Source organism: Arvicola amphibius, chromosome 8 (assembly GCF_903992535.2).
Source record: "Arvicola amphibius chromosome 8, mArvAmp1.2, whole genome shotgun sequence".
NCBI classification, from domain to species: Eukaryota; Metazoa; Chordata; class Mammalia; order Rodentia; family Cricetidae; genus Arvicola; species Arvicola amphibius.
The window spans coordinates 75,296,690-75,317,409 of NC_052054.1; the positions used below are offsets into that span (position 1 = coordinate 75,296,690).

At 52.0% G+C, this 20,720-nt stretch overlaps 2 protein-coding genes across 2 annotated transcripts; one reads left to right on the top strand and one right to left on the bottom strand.

Moving 5' to 3' along the window:
- Positions 1-93: 93 nt before the first annotated feature.
- On the top strand, positions 94-7,688 carry Znf526 (zinc finger protein 526). The gene is made up of 2 exons (XM_038339071.1): positions 94-155; positions 2,630-7,688. The coding sequence occupies exon 2, from the start codon at positions 2,647-2,649 to the stop codon at positions 4,624-4,626; it is 1,980 nt and encodes a 659-aa protein (XP_038194999.1). The 5' UTR covers positions 94-155; positions 2,630-2,646; the 3' UTR covers positions 4,627-7,688.
- Positions 6,911-16,528, bottom strand: Gsk3a (glycogen synthase kinase 3 alpha). The gene is given in 12 exon segments (XM_038339072.1): positions 6,911-7,583; positions 8,080-8,172; positions 8,454-8,640; positions 9,199-9,294; positions 9,372-9,469; positions 10,263-10,369; positions 10,460-10,590; positions 12,193-12,303; positions 12,459-12,542; positions 14,386-14,573; positions 16,187-16,406; positions 16,408-16,528. Coding segments are annotated over 12 exon segments (1,452 nt in total). The 5' UTR covers positions 16,471-16,528; the 3' UTR covers positions 6,911-7,509.
- Positions 16,529-20,720: the final 4,192 nt, after the last annotated feature.

A 20,720-nucleotide genomic window follows, 5' to 3' on the forward strand; every position in this document is an offset into this window, starting at 1 on the left:
ACCGACGCGCAGGCGCGAGGGCTCGTGCCCTGCGCTGCCAGCTCTGATTGGCTGCCTCGGGTGAGGGTGCCGCCCAATGGGAGGCGTGGATAGTGAGGGGTCCCACACACCCGCTGCGGAGGGTCCGTGTCAAGAGCGGCAGGGGCTGCTTGGAGGTAAGCGAGCTGGGTGAGGGCGCCGCGGGGCGGGCGGGGAAGAGAGCGCTGGGTGCAGAGAGAGAGTGGAGGAAGAAGGAAGGGCACACTGAGGGTCGGAGAGCCTTGGGGCCTGCGCTGAGGGCTAGAGTAGTGCGGGCTGATCGACAGCTCCTTCCTGTGTGCCCTGGAGGCGTCGGCGGAGCCCCTGATGTGTGCTGGACCCAGCTTGAGCTCGCTTGCACACCCCACCCCTGCAGGGGGCCCTCACGCTGCGGAGCAGAGGAGTCTTGATAAGAGAAAAAAGCAGTGTAGCGGGAAAGTTGAACTTTACGGCCCCTGGTGGAGGTGCTCAGATTTAGTTTGTGAATACACGGAGGTTTAAGCTAAATTCCACCTACCGTGCTCTGACACACTGTAGGATGGGGCGACAGGATTGCAGGCGAGAAAAGTACCAATGTCAAGTTACCTGGGCTACTTTCTAGAAAGACATGTATTCGGATTGTGTCGGTGTTGTTTCAGTGAGCCAGGTAAACTGGCTCCTATGCACCATGCTTTTTCTTGTGTGAGCTCATCCATATTTTGTAAAGTTTGTACATCCACTCCTTTCCTGGGTCAAGCCAAGTAGTGTGTTCTGATCCTAGCCCCAGGCGCGGGGGTGGGAGGTGGGGGGGATGAGTTCTGTCTTACAAGCGGGGATGTTATCAAGGCAGAGTGCAACCCTCTATCTTCTCCTGCCACCACCCCAGCCCCGTTTGACTGTTTCTGGGAAAATCCTTCTTGGCTTTTCAATACAGGGTTTCTCTGTGTAGCTTTGGAGCTTGTCCTGGAACTCGCTCTGTTTGTAGCCCAGGCTGGCCTCGAACTCAACAGAGATCCGCCTGCCTCTGCCTGCCGAGTGCTGGGATTAAAGGCGTGGGCCACCACCGCCCGGCTCATGAGCAGCTTCTATGCCAGAGCTAAAAACTAAAGTCTGCCGACTTCTGACACAGAAGAGGTAAAGAAGGTGGCCATTGGCACTTGGGAGGCAGAGGAAACAAGACTGAGAACCAGACTTTGCTGTGTACATGCCGAGGTCAAGGCCAGCAGCCTAGATATTTATAAGCTCCAGTTTCAAAAACAGAAATCAAAACCAGGCCTGATGGTGATGGTACATGCCTTTAATCCCAGCACTCGGGAGGCAGAGGCAGGTGGATCTCTGAGTTTAAGGCCAGCCTGGTCTACAAACAGAGCGAGTTCTAGGACAAGCTCTAAAGCTACACAGAGAAAGCCTGTATAGAAAAAACGGGGAGGGGGGGGGCACCAAACCAGGAGCCAGTAAGATGGCCCAGCAGGTAAAGGTGAATGTCACACAACCCTGATGATCTAGGTTCAATCCTTGAACCCACATAAATGTGGGAGGAAAGTTTGAACTCCATAAAGTTTTCCCCTGACCTCCACATGTTTGCTACAACACGTACTCATGCATACAGGCACACAGTAACATAAGGAAAATAAAATGGTGGGGGACCTTCAGGATGGCTCAGTGGGTAAAGGCAATTGACACTAAACCTGATGACCTGAGTTTGATTCCAGAACCTGCATGATAGGACAAATCCTTCAGGTTGACCTCTTACCTCCATACATGTACCCTCACCTGATAAGTATAATAAAGTAAAAATAAAATGCCCTTAAAAAGATTGAGATTGGATCAGAAAACTAGTTCCTAGGTTTAGGGAGGGTTTGCAGAATGGACTGTGAGTGCCTGTTATGTGAATGGTGTTGGGTTGAGAGCAGAGAAAGAGCAGAGGACGTAGGACACAGTGGAGGATTTGAGAGGTTTTGGTTGATTGGTTGTTTTTTGTTTTGTTGTTTGTTTGTTTTTTGAGACAGAGTAGCCCTGGCTGTCCTGGAATAAGCTCTGTAGAACAGGCTGGCCTTGAGCTCACGGAGATCCACCCATCTGCCTCTGCCTCCTGAGTTCTGGGATTAAAGGCACTATGCACCCAGCAAGATTTGAGTTTTGTATCTCGGGTGCTAAGTGTGATGGTGCACACCTGTGATCCCAGCACTGGGGAGGCTGAAGCAGAAGGATCACTTCCAAGCCATCCTCAGTTGCATAGCAAGTTTGAGGCCAGCCCTGGTTGCATACAAACCCAAGTACTGACTGACTTTTGTTAACGAAGTACCTTCTTAGTCTTGTGGTCAGTCTGACTTTTAGCTCCATCTTACAGGCGAGAGAAGTAAAAGGGGAGGGCTCATACCCACTCCTCTCTTAAATGAGCATCCCAGAGGAGGAAAGGGTGTGTGCATGTGTGCAAGTGGGTGGGACAGCACCAGAGGCCAGGCTCCAGAGCACCCCTTCTCTCTTGCAGATACCTGACTGTAGTGGCTGTGATAGGCTGAGACATAAAGGTGAAGTGAGACTGATTGACAGACTGGTGACTAATGGGGTGAGCAAGGGAACTCCTCGTGGGGTCCTGACGGACCACTGACTCCTGCTCCTCTTTCTCCAGACACTGCCTTCCCCATAATGGCAGAGATGGTGGCAGAAGCAGCTGAGATGCCAACACAGTCACCAGGAGCAGTGGACATTTCGACACCTGTGTCAGGAGAACTGGCAGAGATGGCAACCGCTGTGACTGAGATGACCCCTGGGGAGGCGCTGGCCTCCTCCCTCTTCTTCCAGCACCACCAGTTCATGTGCTCTGAGTGTGGCAGCCTCTACAACACCCTGGAGGAAGTCCTCTCCCACCAGGAACAGCACCTGCCCACCATGTCAGAGGAGGAGGTGCTAACCGCCCAGGACACGGGCCTGGAGCCTGAGCTAGTGCCTGACACTGGGGACGGACCTTTCCAATGTGGTGAATGCAGCCAGCTCATCCTCTCCCCCAGTGAGCTCCTGGCACACCAGGATGCCCACCTGCAGGAGTCTGCAAGCCAGATCCAGTACCAGTGTGGTGACTGCCAGGAGCTCTTCCCCTCACCTGAGCTGTGGGTGGCTCATCGAAAGACTCAGCACCTTTCCAGTACAGCTGATGAGCCACCAGTGCCACCTCCTTTGCCTCCCCCAACACCACCACCCCTGCCACCAGAAGTCAAGATGGAGCCCTATGAGTGTCCTGAGTGCTCTACCCTCTGTGCCACCCCTGAAGAGTTCTTGGAGCATCAGGGCACCCACTTTGACTCCCTGGAGAAAGAAGAGCGCAATGGGTTAGAAGAGGAGGAGGAAGAGGAGGAGGAGGAGACCGATGAGGAGGAAGCAGTTGCAGAGCTCACTGCTGATGATATGGGAGGTGACAAGGCCATGGCTGATAGAGCTCAGAGTTGTGGAGATTGTTCCCAGCACTGTACCACTTCAGCTGCACGCCGCCGACACCGACGGGCATCTCGTAGTCCAGTGTCTGCCACCCTCCCCTTCCACTGCAGCCAATGTCAGCGCAGCTTCAGCTCTGCTAACCGTCTGATGGCGCATGGACGAGCCCACGTGGGTGGTACCCATGAATGTACCACCTGCTCCAAGGTGTTCAAGAAAGCAGCCTCTCTGGAGCAGCACCAGCGGCTGCACCGTGGGGAAGCCCGCTACCTCTGTGTGGACTGTGGCCGTGGCTTTGGCACTGAGCTCACGCTGGTTGCCCATCGGCGAGCCCATACTGCCAACCCATTACACCGCTGTCGCTGTGGCAAGACCTTCAGCAACATGACCAAGTTCCTCTACCACCGACGAACTCACACTGGGAAAAGTGGAACCCCCACCAAAGTAGCAACTGTCTCCCCAGCTCCAGCTGAGCCCACGCCCCCACCTCCACCCCCATCTGTCCAGCTGCCCTGTCCACAGTGCCCCAAGTCCTTTGCCTCAGCCTCCCGGCTTTCTAGGCACCGACGCGCAGTGCATGGCCCCCCTGAACGCCGACACAGGTGTGGGATTTGTGGCAAGGGCTTCAAGAAGCTGGTCCATGTGCGCAACCACCTGCGGACACACACAGGCGAGAGGCCCTTCCAGTGTCACTCCTGCGGGAAGACCTTCGCCTCTTTAGCCAACCTGAGCCGCCACCAGCTGACCCATACAGGTGTGCGTCCCTACCAATGCCTGGACTGTGGCAAGCGCTTCACACAGAGCTCCAACCTGCAGCAACACCGGCGGCTACACCTACGACCAGTAGCCTTTGCGCGTGCCCCTCGCCTTCCCATAACTGGTCTCTACAACAAGAGCCCCTACTACTGTGGAACCTGCGGCCGCTGGTTCCGTGCCATGGCAGGCCTACGACTGCACCAGCGGGTCCATGCCCGAGCTAGAACATTGACACTACAGCCTCCTAGATCACCCTCTCCGGTCCCACCCCCACCCCCTGAGCCTCAGCAGACTATCATGTGCACAGAGCTTGGGGAGACCATCGCCATCATCGAGACATCCCAGCCACTGGCCCTGGAGGACACACTGCAGCTGTGCCAGGCAGCACTGGGGGCCAGTGAAGCCAGTGGACTGTTGCAGTTGGACACGGCGTTCGTGTGACAGAATGCAGGAGCAATGATAAAAGGGTTCGCTTACAAGACAGAGCAGAGGCAGCTCAGGGGAGACCACCAGATGTCAGGATCCACCCTGCTGGCCTCTTCTAACTCCTGACTCCTCAGACCAAGGACAACCCTGCCAGGTTTCTCCTGTCACCTTTCTCTGCCCAAGGTGAAACTGAAGCTCTGCGAAGTGATGTGATCGACCTCAGCCCCTGCTGCTGCGTTGCAGGATGGGGTTTGCCAAGGCTCTTTGCACGGCATCACCCAGTGCTCAGCAACATCAGGTAACCTTTATGAGCACCAACCATATGCCAGACACTCTCATATACCTCTCAGATCTTCTGCTTGTAAACCCTAACCCCCCCCCACTTCCCTGGACTTTGGGTGCCTGGGACTTAGCTCTGCTGGGTACAGATAGTTTCTCTGGGCTTGCTCCTTCTTATTTGACAGTATAAAAAGAAATCTTTAGGTACCCCCAGTACTCAGCTCAGACTAGGTGATGTTGAAGAGCCAGGAGTGAACCAGCTCTGAACTCAGGCATGCTCAGTCCAGCAGGAGCAACAGACTAATGTACAGACAGACAGCTTGCCTGAGTGCAGCGCATTCAGCCTGTGTGCTCAAGGCACACACGTGCCATGGTGCTATGGGCCAGAGGCAGCGAGTTAGGCCTGAGGATCCCTGGGCTGTGATGGGAAAGTGTAGGGACAGTGGGATCTGAGAATAGGGAGCAAGCCTCCATGGGAGGTGACCAAGAGTGAGGGATTCCTAGTGGCACCAGTTCCCGAAGTAAAGCAGGAATATGTCAGTGGAAAAGGACATTTTAGACAGACTATCCAGTTATAACTGAAGTGAACTGGCTGACAGGCGTAGGCGGGACACTTAGTGTTTGTGCATCATCCCTGTTGTATGAGTAAGGAGACGGGTCAGAGAATCGCCCCAGCTCTCAGGTCTCTGAAGAAGACCTGAAACCCAAACAGCAGCTGATGGCAGGGGATATATTCTATTCTCCTTGGAGAAGGCAGTGTCATGGAGCATTTGAGATTTGAGGGGGCCTTGGAAACAGGAAGGGATTGTATTTTTTCATAGGGTGTCCTTCCTCTCCCTAAGATGAGTATAGGAGACCAGTGGGGCAGGGCTCCCCCAAGCCTCAGCAGACCATGGTGCTCCAACAAGTGGTGCAGGATGCTGCTGGGGCTGGGCATTGTCTGAGAGATAAGCCCAGGCCTTGGAAATTGAGGTGAGTTGTTGTTGAAGGAAGGAATGTCACAGGGAGGGTGTCATGTCTCCCTGGATCAGAGCACGGAGAGTGGGAGGTTGGCAATGGTCCAAGAGAGATGAGCAGAACTGAGTAGGGACATTAGGGTCCGATGGGTAAGACAGCCCCAGTGACCACATAGTCAACCAGTAGGTCCATCCCTTAATCCAAACTAGCCATTCTCACCGTACTTTATAATTGGTTTGAGCAAAAGATCTGTCCTACAGGGTAGACAGGCACCCCTGTGGCTGATGGAAGCATCTAGCAGAGCCCAGAATATTAGAATCCCTCATGGATATGTTTCAAAATTCCTTTTTGTGCGTCGTTAGAATCCTTCAGGAGGACCCAAAGTTGCTCCCTCCCTTTCTGGAGCCTTCTACCCACTCACTGTTTGGCACCATGTGGAGATACCATTTCCTTCTGCTATGGTCCCCACCATCTGGCTCCAGCATATTTTAAAAGTCAAGGGGAAAAGCCAGGCAAGGTGGCACAAGCCTGCAATCTCAGCATTTGGAAGCCTAAGGCAAAATCATCTCCAGTTCCAGGCAGACTTGGACTATAACTGGAAGACCACCTCAAAAAAACAGAAAAGCTAAGCTACCTCCACCTTCCCAAGGTCACCACTTCCCAATATCCCTAAGAGAAGTGAGGCAAGTGTATACCCTGCTTCAGGCAGTTACACCCCAGGAATCTGTCCACACATACCACCCCACTGAGTCCTACAGGCAGTTAGCCTGAGACTCATCATCCAGGATCCCACTGGGCCCTGCTGCAGACATCCCTTTGTTCAGGTCCTGACTCTGCCTCTTAAATTCTGGGGTTTCAACCGCTCTGAATCCTAATCTCACTGATCACCCAGGATGGAGACCTTGCCCCAGCTGAAGCAGATGATTTGTGCCAGGTCATGGACAGGCTCGTAAGCACTGGTGGTTTAGGGGTTTCCAGCCTCAGTGTCCCCCTGCCTGAGGTACAACTCATTCCAAGCCCCGAACCCCCTCACCTCTGTGGAAACAGGCAGCCAGACAGGAAGAAGGGTTTCATGCCAATAATTTATTGAACGGAGGTCTGTACACAGGCAAACCTTACTGTGGAAACTAAGACACCAGGGGCTCTTTCCCTACTCCCTCCTTCCAGGATAGGGAGAGGGTAGAAGCCTTGGGAGCAGAAGACAAGAGGGGGATACAGCTGAGGGGAGGGGCAGGTTGGATGGTGTGAATCGACGTTTTTCTTTAAGAAAAAAATTATAACAATCTATTTACACCCAGGGGGCCAGGGAAGGGAAAAGGTGGGCTGGGCTGGTTCTATTTACAAGGGACATGGGAGGGGGAAAGGAGTGGTAGCCTGGGGGAGGGGAGGGGACCAAGGGGGTAGAAGGTCCTCATAGCCCTAAACCCCCTGTCCTTCCTTCTCTTCCCTCCCCACAACCAGTTAAAATCCTCTTTAAAAAGCCCACCAACAAAGGTAAGGCTGAGGAGGGAGGGCCTAGATGTTAGGGGTAGGAGTTCATTTACCTCTGCCCTCTAGTCTAGGGGCCCAGCCAGGGCAGGAGCTTGATGAGGCTATGCCCCCCCCTTCCCAGCCCCACTTGGGAATTCCCAGATGGATGTGGAGGGGTAGTCGGTGGGGCCCTCAAGAAGAGTTAGCCAGGGTAGGTGCGGCATCAGGTGCCTGCCAGTCTGGGCCGGTCTGAGTCTCAGTTAAAGCTGGAGGAGGGAGGAGGAGACAGTTAGCTTCTGCATCACCCCCACAGCCATGGCCGTGAGAATAGAACTTGATTCAAGACACTGCAAGAAGCTGACAGCTGTCACTTCTGGGATGCCAAAGGCCAGCTTGACACTAAAGTGGCTCACATTAGGGAGCCAGGCTCCATGGAAGAAAGGAGCAGCTGGACAGAGCTCCAATTGCTGTCAGGAGAGAGACAGACCAACAGCTACCAAATCCAGTTTTCTCCCCCAAAGAAACAGGAAATCTTTTTTTTTCCCCCAAAATGGCCCAATGTTTAAATGTGGGCAACTTTCTGTTTATTTGTTCAGACCAAGAAATGTTTGGCATTTAAACACAAATGTAGCCAATACTGTTCTATTAAGCTAAGGTTGATGACATGCTATGCCTTATGTGCCATCAAATGTTGACAAATTAAAACCTGTAGAAGCCAAGGACAGCTCCCGCTTTATCCTCAACACATGTTCCCCAACTTACCTTGTGAGGACGAGGTGAGGGCAGCAGGGCCTGCTGGGGACCTCAAGTGAGGAGGGATGAGAATGGCATTGAGAGACGGTTGGATGGAGAGTTCTAGACACAGGAATTGACATGCCCAGTCAGGGAGAGGCAGGGCATTTGGAAAGCCAGTTAGGGTTAGGATGGGGTACCAAACAGGGACCCAGTTACTGGCAAGGTCAGGTAGTAGAGACATTAGCCACAGGACTCTTGGTGTAAAACTGGAAAAGATACAGCATCTAGCCACAATGTAGTGACATCTGGCTGAGTCCAGGGCTGCCCTGTACCCTCTCAGCTCCTAGTCCTGTCTCTCCATGTCCCCCAACAACTCCACAGGCCCCAAGCTGTGCTCTCACCACCAGGACTGAAGTTGAAGAGGGGGGGAAGCGGGCGGTTGTTGGGTAGCTGGGTTCCGAGACACCGCAGTTCATCAAAGAAGCTGTGGGCACAGGCCTCTAGTGGGGAGAGCCTTGAGGATGGAGTGTACTCCAGCAGGCTTGAGCAGAGTGCAATGGCCTCAGGTGGTGTCCGAGATTTGAATACCTGTGGGTAGTTAAGCGGGTGGGTGCTGTGACACTAGGGTGGTGTGCCTTATAGGGCACACCTGTTGCCTCCCTGACCCCCACCTCCCCAATAAGGAAACAAGCATAAATACTGAACTGGGCAGCTAGCTCAGTTTCCTTGCCACTACATAAATGGGAATCTTGTATTTACCTATGGGTTCTCAACTTTTAAAATTCTATAAACTTCACAATCTGAAAGTGTTGTTGACTGACTCCCTGTTTAACTTCAGACACACACCCCCAGCCATAAATTGTTTTTTCTATCTGTTTATTTTACTTATGAACGTTGTGCCTGAGTGCATGGCTATTGACCACACGCATGCTTCCCTAGAACTGGGCTTACAAGAAATTGTGAGCTACCATGTGGGTGCTGAGAATTGAACCCAGGTCCTCTGTAAGAGTAACAAGTGCTCTTAACCACTGAGCCACGTCTCCAGCCCCACAAGCTATGATTTTTAAGCCAGGTCTACAGATCAGCTGGCCTCCAAGGGGACCCAGCCCTTCAGCCATGCTGTATGAGCCCCTAGTACTGCCCTACCTTTGTCCAGGGGTGAGCTTTGATTTGCGGGAACTTGAACTCTGTGTAGTTGGGGTTCATCTCTCGGATTTGTTCCCTGGTTGGCGTTCCTAGTACCTGGAAAGGAAACGGAGGAGTCTGAAACAAGGGCCCTTTCCTCAGGCCCACCCTACCCTCCCTGGCCCTGCCTTCACCTTGATGATCTCCACAAGCTGGTCCACTCCACTGTCCCCAGGGAAGATGGGCTGGCCAAGAAGCAGCTCAGCCAGTACACAGCCAGCTGACCACACATCTGAAGGGAAGGCAGAAGTTCAGCACTAGGAAGCCAAAGCCGTCAAGTCTACTCCTCTGCACACATGTGGTCTCCAGAGGGACCGGCTCAAGACCACACCCAGAATGGGGAACTGAAGCCTGAACCTCCAGGTCTACCTGGCTCAGTTGCACTTACAGCCCCCATGCCTTCTGTGAGTGACCCCCAATGAACACATCGAACCCTTCTCTAATAGGCCAATACAAGGCCTGACCCAGTCAACTGGCACCTGTATGCTTTGGGACACAAGAAAGCTTTCTGTCCTGCCCATTGGAAGAACTATGGCCTGGCCTGCTCACCCCCTCCCTACTCTGCACCTTGGCCTGTATGGTACAAGTTCACACCTAGGACCATCCCAGCTCCTCTTCAACCCTTTCATATACATGTTCTCATTGCAGCCTTCCTTCAGGTCTGGAAGAGGGTAATGCTCCCTCAGGAATAGAAAAAGATGGGCCCTGGAAGCAGGCCACCACCCCCTTCCCTCCACCAGAACAGACTGACTGGGAGGGTCTAGAGTGGAGGTGGGCTCTAGAGTCATATTAGTCTTGAGATCTCAGTCCTGCCCTGGCCAGCTATTGAGCCCCTGGCAGTAGCTGTATAGCAACCAGCCTTCCCTTGTCTGACTGCTCCAAACAAGACGCACCAGCGCCAGCCTCAGCCTGTGAGAACCAGTGTTGGAACAGACGGTAAGCTTTAATCACCAAGCCTGCAACCGTGCCCAGGAGCTTAAAACCTGCCAAGACTGCCACTCCCCAGTCTCTGTTCCCTAACTGACCGATGGATGAGGTGTAATCTGTGGCTCCGAAGATGAGCTCTGGGGCACGGTAGTACCGAGAACAGATGTAGGAAACATTGGGCTCCCCCCGAACCAACTGCTTTGCACTGTGGGAAGAGACAGGCAGGGTTAAGCATAAACCCAAGGCTGAGGCTCTCACCCTTTTAGGTACCCCACAGGTTCTAGGTCAGACTTACCTGCCAAAGTCACAGAGCTTGAGGACAGCAGTGTCAGGGTCCACAAGCAAATTCTGGGGCTTGATGTCACGGTGACACACACCTTGGGAGTGGATGTAGGCCAAGCTCCGGAAGAGTTGGTACATGTACACCTAAAACAGGCAGGGCACAGCTCAACTCCAGCCCACTGCTTCCCACACGCACATTGCTGGCCCACATCAGACCATTCTCCTTGCTGGCTGTTCATGGCCTCAGTTCCTGAACCCTGTTTGAAGCCCCTGATCCTCATACTGTGCATAGGCCAGAGGGCTCCATTCCCAATTTCTGACTCAAGCTTGAGGATGGCTTGCTGGGACTAGGACTGACCCCAACATAAGGAACTACTGCCCCAGTCACCCCTGGCACAAGCCTGAAGAGTGACACCAGGTCTTGCCATAACAGGTGTGAGCCAGGCACTCTGCTCCCCCTCTCACCAAAACCGCTAGCTCTGGAGGCCAAGGCCTCCCACTGACAGCTCTTCTCCAGCTTCATTCCCTGCCCTCCTTACGCCACTGACTAGAACCTAAGTAAGGTTTCTGGTTTTGATTTTAATTTGTATTACATTTTGATTGAGTATACATGCCCACCTCGGGGAGGAGGGTTATATGTGCGCCATAGACCACAACTGGCAATCAGAGGAAAACTTGCTGGTGTCAGTTCTTTGATCGTGTGGATCCCTGTAATTGGTTCTCAAGCTTGGTAACAAGCACCTTTACCCATGGAACCTTTCTGGGAATTTTTCTTTTGGCACAGAGTCAAACATTAGATTCCAAGATGGCCTTTAACTTGAAATCCTCATGCCTTAGCCTCCCCAGTGCTGAAATTATAAGCATGCACCACAACATGCAGCCAGGACCTTTGAGTTTACTTCCTCCTGCATCCCCTGCCTAGGCCAGTCCCTGATATATATTAACTAGCTGATAACTGCTTGACACACAGGGACCCCCTCTTCCTGTACCTGCATCATCATACTACTCTCCTCCCAGTGTTCCTTGATCTTTCTCACCTCAAGCCAGGCAGGGAAGGGCATTCAGTTCCCAGAACTCACTGTGGCCCTCTACATCGCAGCAGCTCCTCAGCTTTATCATCGTCTGTGATGGTGCCTGCCATCAGTGTCTTAAAGGCAAGGTCTCTCTCTGTAGTCCTGCTTGTCGTGGAGCTTACTATGTAGACCAGGCTGGCCTTTAACTCAGATCTTCCTGTCTCTACCTCCTGAGTGCTGGGACAAAAGGTATATACCACCATGCCCAGACTAACAGCTCTTCAGTCAGCTGTGCCTCTGGAACTGCTCAGCACTGGCTGACCATAAGAGCAGCCACAGCACAACTGCCCTCCCAGGATGGATGGCCCAGCAGAGCCACAGCACAGCCCACATCAGCATCAACTCACCCAGGTACAAGGTGCTGAAGCCATGAACAGGCCCACTGGTGAGACGGCTCTTCTATGTGGGCACACCCTTTCTCTAGGCTTTCCTATCTACCCCAACCCAATGGTCCTATTGTGTGGAGCAGTAAGTTCCTTTTCTACCTCCTTGGCAAGCCCTTGCCTTGGCCCTCCTCTGGACTTAGCCAAACCATCTACAAGCTACAAGGCTGAAGATGGGACATAGGCCTCCACAGACCAACCTAAATTCAGAAGATGCAGGAACCCATAGACACATATGGCCCCAGAGCCCTGGTTTTGTGGGTCTGTGCTGCAGCAGCCTGACTGCCTACCTTGACATAGATGATAGGGATGATCAGTTTGGCCTTGGTAAAGTGACGAGCCACCCGGTACACCGTCTCGGGCACATATTCCAGCACCAGATTTAAATACAGCTCATCTTTCTGGAGGGCAAAGGAGAGATGAGACATTGTCGGGAAGCACAGAAGGTGTACAGAAAACAGAGGACAGATAGGACCTCTTGGGACAGGCAGGAGAAAAAATGAATAGCATCTAAGTATGGCAATACCCCACACACCTTAGATTCCCAATGTCTCACCTTCTCCCCACTGGAGTAGAAAAAGTACCGTAGCCTCACGATATTGCAGTGGTCCAGCTTACGCATAATCTGCAGCTCTCGGTTCTAGAGGGCAAAGGGAGAGTGTCAATACATCCGATCCTCTGCCTCCCCCTGGCCCCAGTACCCTCACCTCCACCCTACACCTATTTCTGCTAATATTTCTGTTCCCTGTGTCCCAAAGTCTCCAAGGCTTGGGGGAGGGAAAAAAGGATTCCTTCTTCACCCCTGGCCCCTTCCCTCACATGCAAGCTGGTGCCTATGGGTCAGTTAGTCCTGGGTCACCAATGTGTTTACTTCAACCTGCTTTTCAGAAGTTTTCTAACTACTGCTAACATGTGAAGGTCAATTATTTCCTTCATAAAGCCAGCCCTCAGCATCTCTTGAGAAATTTACTTGATCTCAGCTACTCAGAAGGCTAAGGCAGAAGGATTTCAAGTTCAAGGACAGTCTGGGCACCTTAGTGCAGCTCTGTGTCAAAATAAAAAGAGACAGAGTACTAGGGATCTAGCTAGCTCCCTGGTGGAGCACTCACACACCATGCACAAGCCTCTGGGTTCAATCCCACATATTACCAAACCACCGAAACATCACCACCAGACACAGGCACAAGCAGCAGTAGACAGCTGTGGTTACCTGGTTCACCCTGACCCCCTATCACTCCCTATCACCTTCCCTGAAAGTACTGCGGACTCACAACTCCAGCTTAGACCCTAGACTCCACACTTCAATCTCATCTTCCACTCCATGCCTGAGTCTCTTTCCTGTAGGGCCTCAGAACACTTCCCAGATCCCTCTCAGCTCTGCAGTTCAACTCCATCAAGGTCTGACTGACACCCCAGAGCTCCTCTTGTCCAAGAGTCCTTACTGTCCAGCCCCAGGTGTTACCCCATATAGTCTGGCACAGTCCTCCACAGAGCACATAACCCTCCATGTCCCTCTCTCTTTCCTGCTAGTTTCCCAGGCCTCAGCTAACTCACAGAACACCCTTTCCTCTGGGTACAGAGCCCTTCCCTGCACCAAGGCAAGTGGCTCAAGTGGGCACCAAAAAGGTTGAATTCCATTGGGCACTGGCAGATGCCTGGGTCAGAGCATGACTTTCAAAGCTACCAGCATCAGCCTTACCAGACCCTTTCTTCTAGCAGAGATGTGGCCAAGTGGTTGAGAAGGACTCGGGTCAACAGGCCAGAGCCTCCCCATGAAAGGGCCCTACTATGCAGCTTCATTTCTGCTGACATAGAGCAGGGATAGCAGCAGTACCTGCTCTCAGAGACTCTTCAGATAAATTAAATTAGAACTTGCCTGTCAAGCCTTTACACTGAGGAAATGCCCAGTAAACATTAGCTCTCAGCTATTTTGGAATTTACATTTCCCAGCTTCCTCCCAGTTCACTCCCTTCCTTCCCCCTCTCCTGAGGCTCATGCTCAGGTCCGGCTGAAATCCCAGCTCAGGCTGTTGAGATGTTTCAGTAGATAAAAGTTCTTGTCATTTTAGCCTGATGACCTGGGTCTGATCCCTGGATTCCACAGTGGTAGGAGAACCAACTGCCAACAGTTGCCTGACCTCCACATACGCACCATGACACACATGCCAGGCACACTTACATACAGACATCATACATATGCACACAATAATAAATAATATTAAGAATATTAAACTTGCTGGGCCATGGTGGCGCACGCCTTTAATTCCAGCACTCAGGAGGCTGAGGCAGGCGGATCTCTGAGTTTGATGCCAGCCTGGTCTACAGAGCGAGTTCCAGGACAGACCCCAAAGCTACAGAGAACCCGACTCAAAATACCAAAATAAATAAATAAATAAAACGAATATTAAATTCTAGATCCCAGCTCTTGCTGGGCACAATCGGCAGTTACTGCCATTCCCCAAACCTCCAGTCCACCCAAGCTACCTTGAACCTTTTGTCCTGAAGAACCTTCTTGATGGCCACCAGTTCCCTCGTCTCTGCCAGCCGTGCCTGGTACACGACTCCAAATGAGCCATTGCCAATCACTTTGATGTCGGTATAGGCCACCTCTTGGGAACGCTCTGGGCCTTGGCCTAGAGTGGCTACCACTGTGGTCACCTTCCCACTGTCACCTAAGGAACAAAGGGAATACAATCCACTCATCTTTTCTCTTTGGCCACCACAGCCCATGGAGGGGAAGCTGTTCAAAAGTTCACTGCGGGGGAAGAGACAGTGCTTACTCTATGTAACTGTCTGTCACACACCGTGGATTCAATACCTAAGCATGGGAAGTATGGAGAGGTGCTTAGGTACTCCAGTGACCTGGCACCTCCCTCCAGAACCCTAAACTCTGTTTCCCATATTGGAGGACACTGACATTAAAACATATTCCCATTAATGGCTAAGCACCTAATTTTTCTTAGCAAACTGCAGCTTGGTGGTGGGGGCCACCAATACCCCAGGTGTAGAATTCAGCTCCCCAGCCTTAGTCCCTTCTGTAGGGAAGGCACAAGGGAGTGTCTTCCACTCAGAGGAGCGGAAACTATGGGGTGTTCTTTCTTCAGGAAAACTTTGGCCATTCTCAGTCAGAGGGCACTGACTTCTAAATCCTGCCCAGCAGAGCAAGGACCATTACCACTGGTACTGAGTGACAGAAATGAACTGTGACAGTACCCTAACCCTCTCTTGGGAGCACAGATGGGGTAGGGCGTGCTGTTACTTTTACCAAATACTTCGCATTGGGATGGGCACTGGCCTGGCTTCTCTGTCTATGTGGTCCTGAGTAGCACCTGACTTGAGAATGGAACAGCTATCTCCAGAACTGCTAGAGGGTAGTCTGACCTGGGGCCTTCAGAGGAGCGCTTGGATTTCCAGCCCCAGTCTCTGAGGAGCAGCCCACCTAGGTGCCATTCCTAGTCACCCACTCCCTTTAGGAAACTTATCAGCAAATTCTAATTGGGAGGGACCAGTGAGTGACATTTTGAAAAATAATCCTACATTGCTATTTTTCTTTCAAGCCAATGACAGCCACTTCAAACTCATATTTTAAAGTAGGTGTAACCCATGCCATCTCTTTCCATTTTTGCTAAATGGCCCCGCCCCCCTTATTTTTTAAAAGAGTGTTACCGATGAGCTTAATTTGAAGCCCATATTTTCCCCAATTTGTTCTTATTTATAAACAGCACCATTGTCACCATTGGGGACCCAAGTCTACACATTTTCAGTGGGTAAGGTGGTAATGTCAGGCCTTATGTTTGAAGCCTGGCCCTGTTCTATAGGAACATTAGTAATCCTAAATCTGTATTTCTAAGAGGGATTCAATCCAAATTCCCATTTTTGGTGGAAAGGAAATGAATAGCCCTCTTTTTGTATAGGATGGTGGCAGTGATCTTATTCTTGTCTCTTAGGGGACAATAATCCTAGATCACCATTGGCAAGTAACTATGACCTCTGATCCTGTTCTCTAGTGGATGGCAACGTCGTCAAGTACCCGAGACCTTGATACTGGCTACTGAAGAATGGGGCCTGTGACCTCTGTTACTCGGATGTTGGTTATTCTGATTCTAAACTCCAAGTGATGATAACCCCCAAACTCCTTTATCTGGAAGACAGAGAGCTCAGACCTCTGTTTGAAGCAGCACGGTAACCTCGAGCTTCTATCTGGGTACATGAAAGAATCTGATCGCCGTTTGATGGGCTTGGGAAACCCAGATCACCACCCCACAGGGCGCCTCTAAGTACTCACGGCCCAGCTTCACTCCAGGCGGCGGGAAGCTAGTGCCCGCGCCGGGGCCACCGCTGCCTCCTCCGCCGCTGCCGCTGGGGCCACCCCCGGAGCTCGAGGCTCCCACGCCCCCACCCATAGCCCCGACTGACGCCTTCCCGCCGCCAGTGCTCCTGGGCCCAGAGGCCGAGCCCCCTGGGCCGCCGCCACCGCCTCCGCCTCCGCCGCCTGGTTCCGCGAACCGAGCTGGTCCGTGCCCGGCCCGAGCCCCCAGGGCCGCCTCCGGAAGGCCCGCCGCCACTCATGGCGCCGAGCGCAGGCCCAGGCCGCGGGGCTCGGGCTGCCTGGGGCTGCCCCCCGCCGCTGCCTCTGCCCGCCGCCCTCCCTGGGCTCCGGCCTCTTCCAGGCCGCGACCGTTCGGGCTCCGGCTCCGGCCCAGCGCCGCCCGCCCAGGGGGCACGCCGGGAGATGAAGTCCCTCTGCGGTCGGCTTCGTTGTCGCCACCCTCGACTCGCACAGCACGCCGGGAAATGGAGTTCTCAAGACCTGGGGGGGGGAGAGAGAGAGGAGAGAGAGAGAGGAGAGAGAGAGAGAGAGAGAGCGAGAGAGAGAGAGAGAGAGAGAGAGAGAGAGAGAGAGAGAGAGAGAGAGAGAGAGACTGACGGTTCGCGCTGCACGTCGGGAAATATAGTCCTGGGTAATATCATCTGACTCTGCCAAAAGACAACCTGAAACACTTCGGTAAACACAGCCAGAGCCACACGCTCACTACACAGATGCGACAGCGACCCTCATAGGGTATCAGAGGTGAAATCTTAGCTACTCCACCCACATGCAACAGCCAAGACAAACCAGAAGCATGCCGGGAAATGGAGTCTAGTCACCCACCAAATCGATGGGCTGTCCGTAACTTCCTGAGCCGGATGCATTCTGGGAAATCGAGTCCACACTCGTGAATACTCGGTTCTTGAGCTGTGAAGCACACTGGGAAATGGAGTCGTCACCACGCCCTCACCGCATTGCAGGTGTAGAGCTGTTTATAAAGCACGCTAGGAAATGAAGTCTCAGGTGATCCTCAGACTCCAAGTAGATACTGTAACTGGAAGAAATAGGATAGGAAATGGAGTAGGCATCGCGCTCTCTCTGCCCAGTTGCTGCGCCGCAGTTCCTTCCGGGAAATGTAGTCGACGTCAAGAGTTAAGCGAGTTGCTTCAGTGAGCCTGGTGTCTTCTGGGAAATGAAGTTCAAGGTAGCCTCATCTTTAAGGAAGAGGATGGGAGCGACCATCAGCCAGGCGCATGCTGGGAATAGTCCACAGTGGAATTGACTCTTTGTGAAGTTAGGCGCAGAGGCTTCTTGGGAACTGTAGTCCAAAGGGAGTACTGTGCCTGAGAGTGTAGGTGAAAGGTTAAGGACAACAGTTCCCAGGGGAAACTGTAATGAGTTACAATGTCTCCTCCCTGGTCCCTAGGCCGAAGGAATGAGCCAAAGCCGATCAGCGACTGCTGGAAAAGGGAGTCCCAAGTGGCCACATATTGGGAAGAGAAAAACCTATCCTCTGCATTCTCAAAGGATATAATAAACAATCCCGACTGTGTCTCAAACACTTGTTTTCGGATATTCTGCCTCTCTTTAGCAATACGGCTAGGATCAAGAGGATGAGCACGATTAAAACACACACACACACACACACACACACACAAAATATCTGTCCTGAACCTCCACTCGATATTCTAAATTACAAGATCCTAGAGGATCCAAATGAAGGAAGCCAGTAGCTACAAGAAGCAGCTTGTGTTTTCCTCCTTATGTTGAGGCGCCCGGTTTCCCGAATTAATAACCGGAAGAAAAGCAGTAGCTACAAAGGATACTGGAAAACTGGTGTGTGTGTGTGGTGGTGGTGGTGGTGGTGGTGGTGGTGGTGGTGGTGGTGTGTGTGTAAAATGGAAGCGCTGTCTGTCTGTGCTTTACTTGCAGACTGTGTTCGCACTAATCGTCCAGGCTTTTCTGAGCCAGTCGGCTCGGTCAGTTTCCGACTGCATTTCTCAGTGGACATGGAACAGAGACAGACCGTAGGGCTAACGCCTCTTCAAACTACTTTATCCAGCAGGCAAAGCACGGGTACTTCCGCCACCTTTGCAAAGCCTGCAAAGACTTCATGCTCTATTGGAGAGGGCGTTTCTGGAGTAGCACAACCGAATGGATGGCTGCCGCCCTCTGATGGCTACTTGGAACTGAAAAGTAAAATTTAAGTCAAACCCCAAGGCATAGGACTAAGAAGTCTCACTAGGGTGTGTGGCAGGATAGAACTGATTATTTAACCGCCAGAACCCGTGGGACCTCAGCAGTGGACCGGTCTTTGTACTGAGCTCCGTGGAACATTGCAGGGCAAATGTCAGAGATCTGTAAAATGTCTCCAAGTGTCTAAGAGGGTCCTAAAGATGTTTGGAGGAACTGATTAAGAAAGCATGAAGAGATAAGTTTTTTTTAAATATTTATTTATTTATTATGTATGCAATATTCTGTCTGTATGTATGTCTGCAGGCCAGAAGAGGGCACCAGACCTTATTAAAGATGGTTGTGAGCCACCATGTGGTTACTGGGAATTGAACTCAGGACCTTTGGAAGAGCAGGCAGTGCTCTTAACCACTGAGCCATCTCTCCAGCCCGAGATAAGTCTTTATAGACTATAGGCAGCAGAAAACAATCGTTTGGGGGCATGATGGAGAAAAATCTCAAGAGATATCTGTAAAAAGGCATATGAGAGAATGAGAAATTATGAGGATCTCCAAGCAGCCTGAATAGGCGAAGGACGGTTAAGAAACAGAGAAGAGGCTGGGAGGAGTTGTGTAGGAACCTTGGGGGGAGGGCTGTTGTTGCAAATGGGATTTTAGTTGTCATTTGTAAAATGCCCTGAAACTTTCTGGTTGGAAGCAAAAATCTCAGGACCAAAGTCAGGTGTCTTCTGTTTTTTTTGTTTTGTTAAGAACAGGGTCTAAGATTACAGATATGTGCCACTAGGACGGACTTATGGTGCTGGGAATTGAACCCAAGGGTCTTGCACTCTGTCAACTGAACCACCAAATAGGGTCTTTGCAGGCATGGTGGTGCACCCCTTTAATCCCAGCACGCAGGAGACAGGTGGATCTCTCAGTTCAAGGCCTGCCTGGTCTACAGAGTGAGCTCCAGGACAGCCAGGGCCACAGAGAGAAACCCTGTCTCAAAAAACCAAAAAGGAGAAGAAAAAATAGGGTATTGTTCTGTAGCAAGGCTAGCCTCAAACTAGCAGCTATCCTACCTGAGCCTTCCCAGTCCTGAGGCATGTGCTCACTGGGCTCAGGGCGTTTTACAGGAAATGGTCCAGGCCTGCAAATGGATTTAGGTGGGCGATTAAAGACCTGTGGGGGTGGGGCCTGCTGTCTTTAAGGCCAAATATCACCTGTGCCATCCCACACAGTCAGAATCTGGGGCAACAAGTTTGATTAGACCATGATCTGACCTCTGAAGGGTTTCTGAAGCTGAACACTTATGGGTCACATGATTAGAGGCACTCTGAAGGGTTCTGCTGCAGCTACTAGCCAGTCCTGCTTATTTCTTGCAGTGACAACATCCGCCTTCCTCTATCACCCCACTAGCAACTCAGCTTCATCTACGTTGCCAGGAGAGACGTCTCATCCCAACTTCCAGAAATAACCCAGTGGTTCCCACCCCCAGGGAATGGCTTACATCACCCAGGAGAGGGAGCAGTTGCCCACAGGCTGCCACAGGAGCCTGTTTTCTGCAAGTATCTCAGTCCTGGATCCTCTCCTCCCTGCCAACTGATGCATCATCTGGGACCACCCACCCAGGGGCTGGCACAAGTCAGGTCTAAGTGCAGGGGGTAGATAGCAGTTGCCAGTTCAACGTTCATTCGTTTCCCCGCAGGGCTGCACAGGGTGGTGTTTTATAGCAAATCCAGTCCAACAGGCCCTGAGTTCCAATTCCCACTCTTATCTCTCAACAAGTAGTGTGTGGCCTTGGGGGAACCCCTTCCCCTTTCTGGGCCTCAGGCAACACACCTGCACTGTCCAGGTGGAGTCTGCATCCACCAGCAATCGCAACCTGAATTCTTCTGTTAATTGTTCCTCCAGGACTCGGTTTTTCCAGCTCTAGGAGCTCATCATTAAGCAAATCATAACCCTGGACACCTTGATCTGGACTCAGCCACCTTGGCTTTCCATTGGAAAAGTCCAGTTGTTGCAAGACCATGGGATTTGGAGCTATTTTCCTGAATAGCTCAGCTCTATGTCTCTGGAAGTTTAACGAAGCCCTTCAATGTTGAATGCTTAAATACATGAAACACAGGATGTCAGTCAAGATCAGCTAGCTATTCTTAACGGAATAAATCCCTCACAAAACCTGCTGGTTGGGGAGATCACCCCGGTGGGACAAAGACTACCAATTATTTTTGAGGGTTTAAGATTTAATTTTATTGAGGCTGGAGACAGCTTGATGGTTACGAGCACTTGCTGCTCCTGCAGATGACCGAGGGTCAGTTACCAGGAGTCACGTGGAA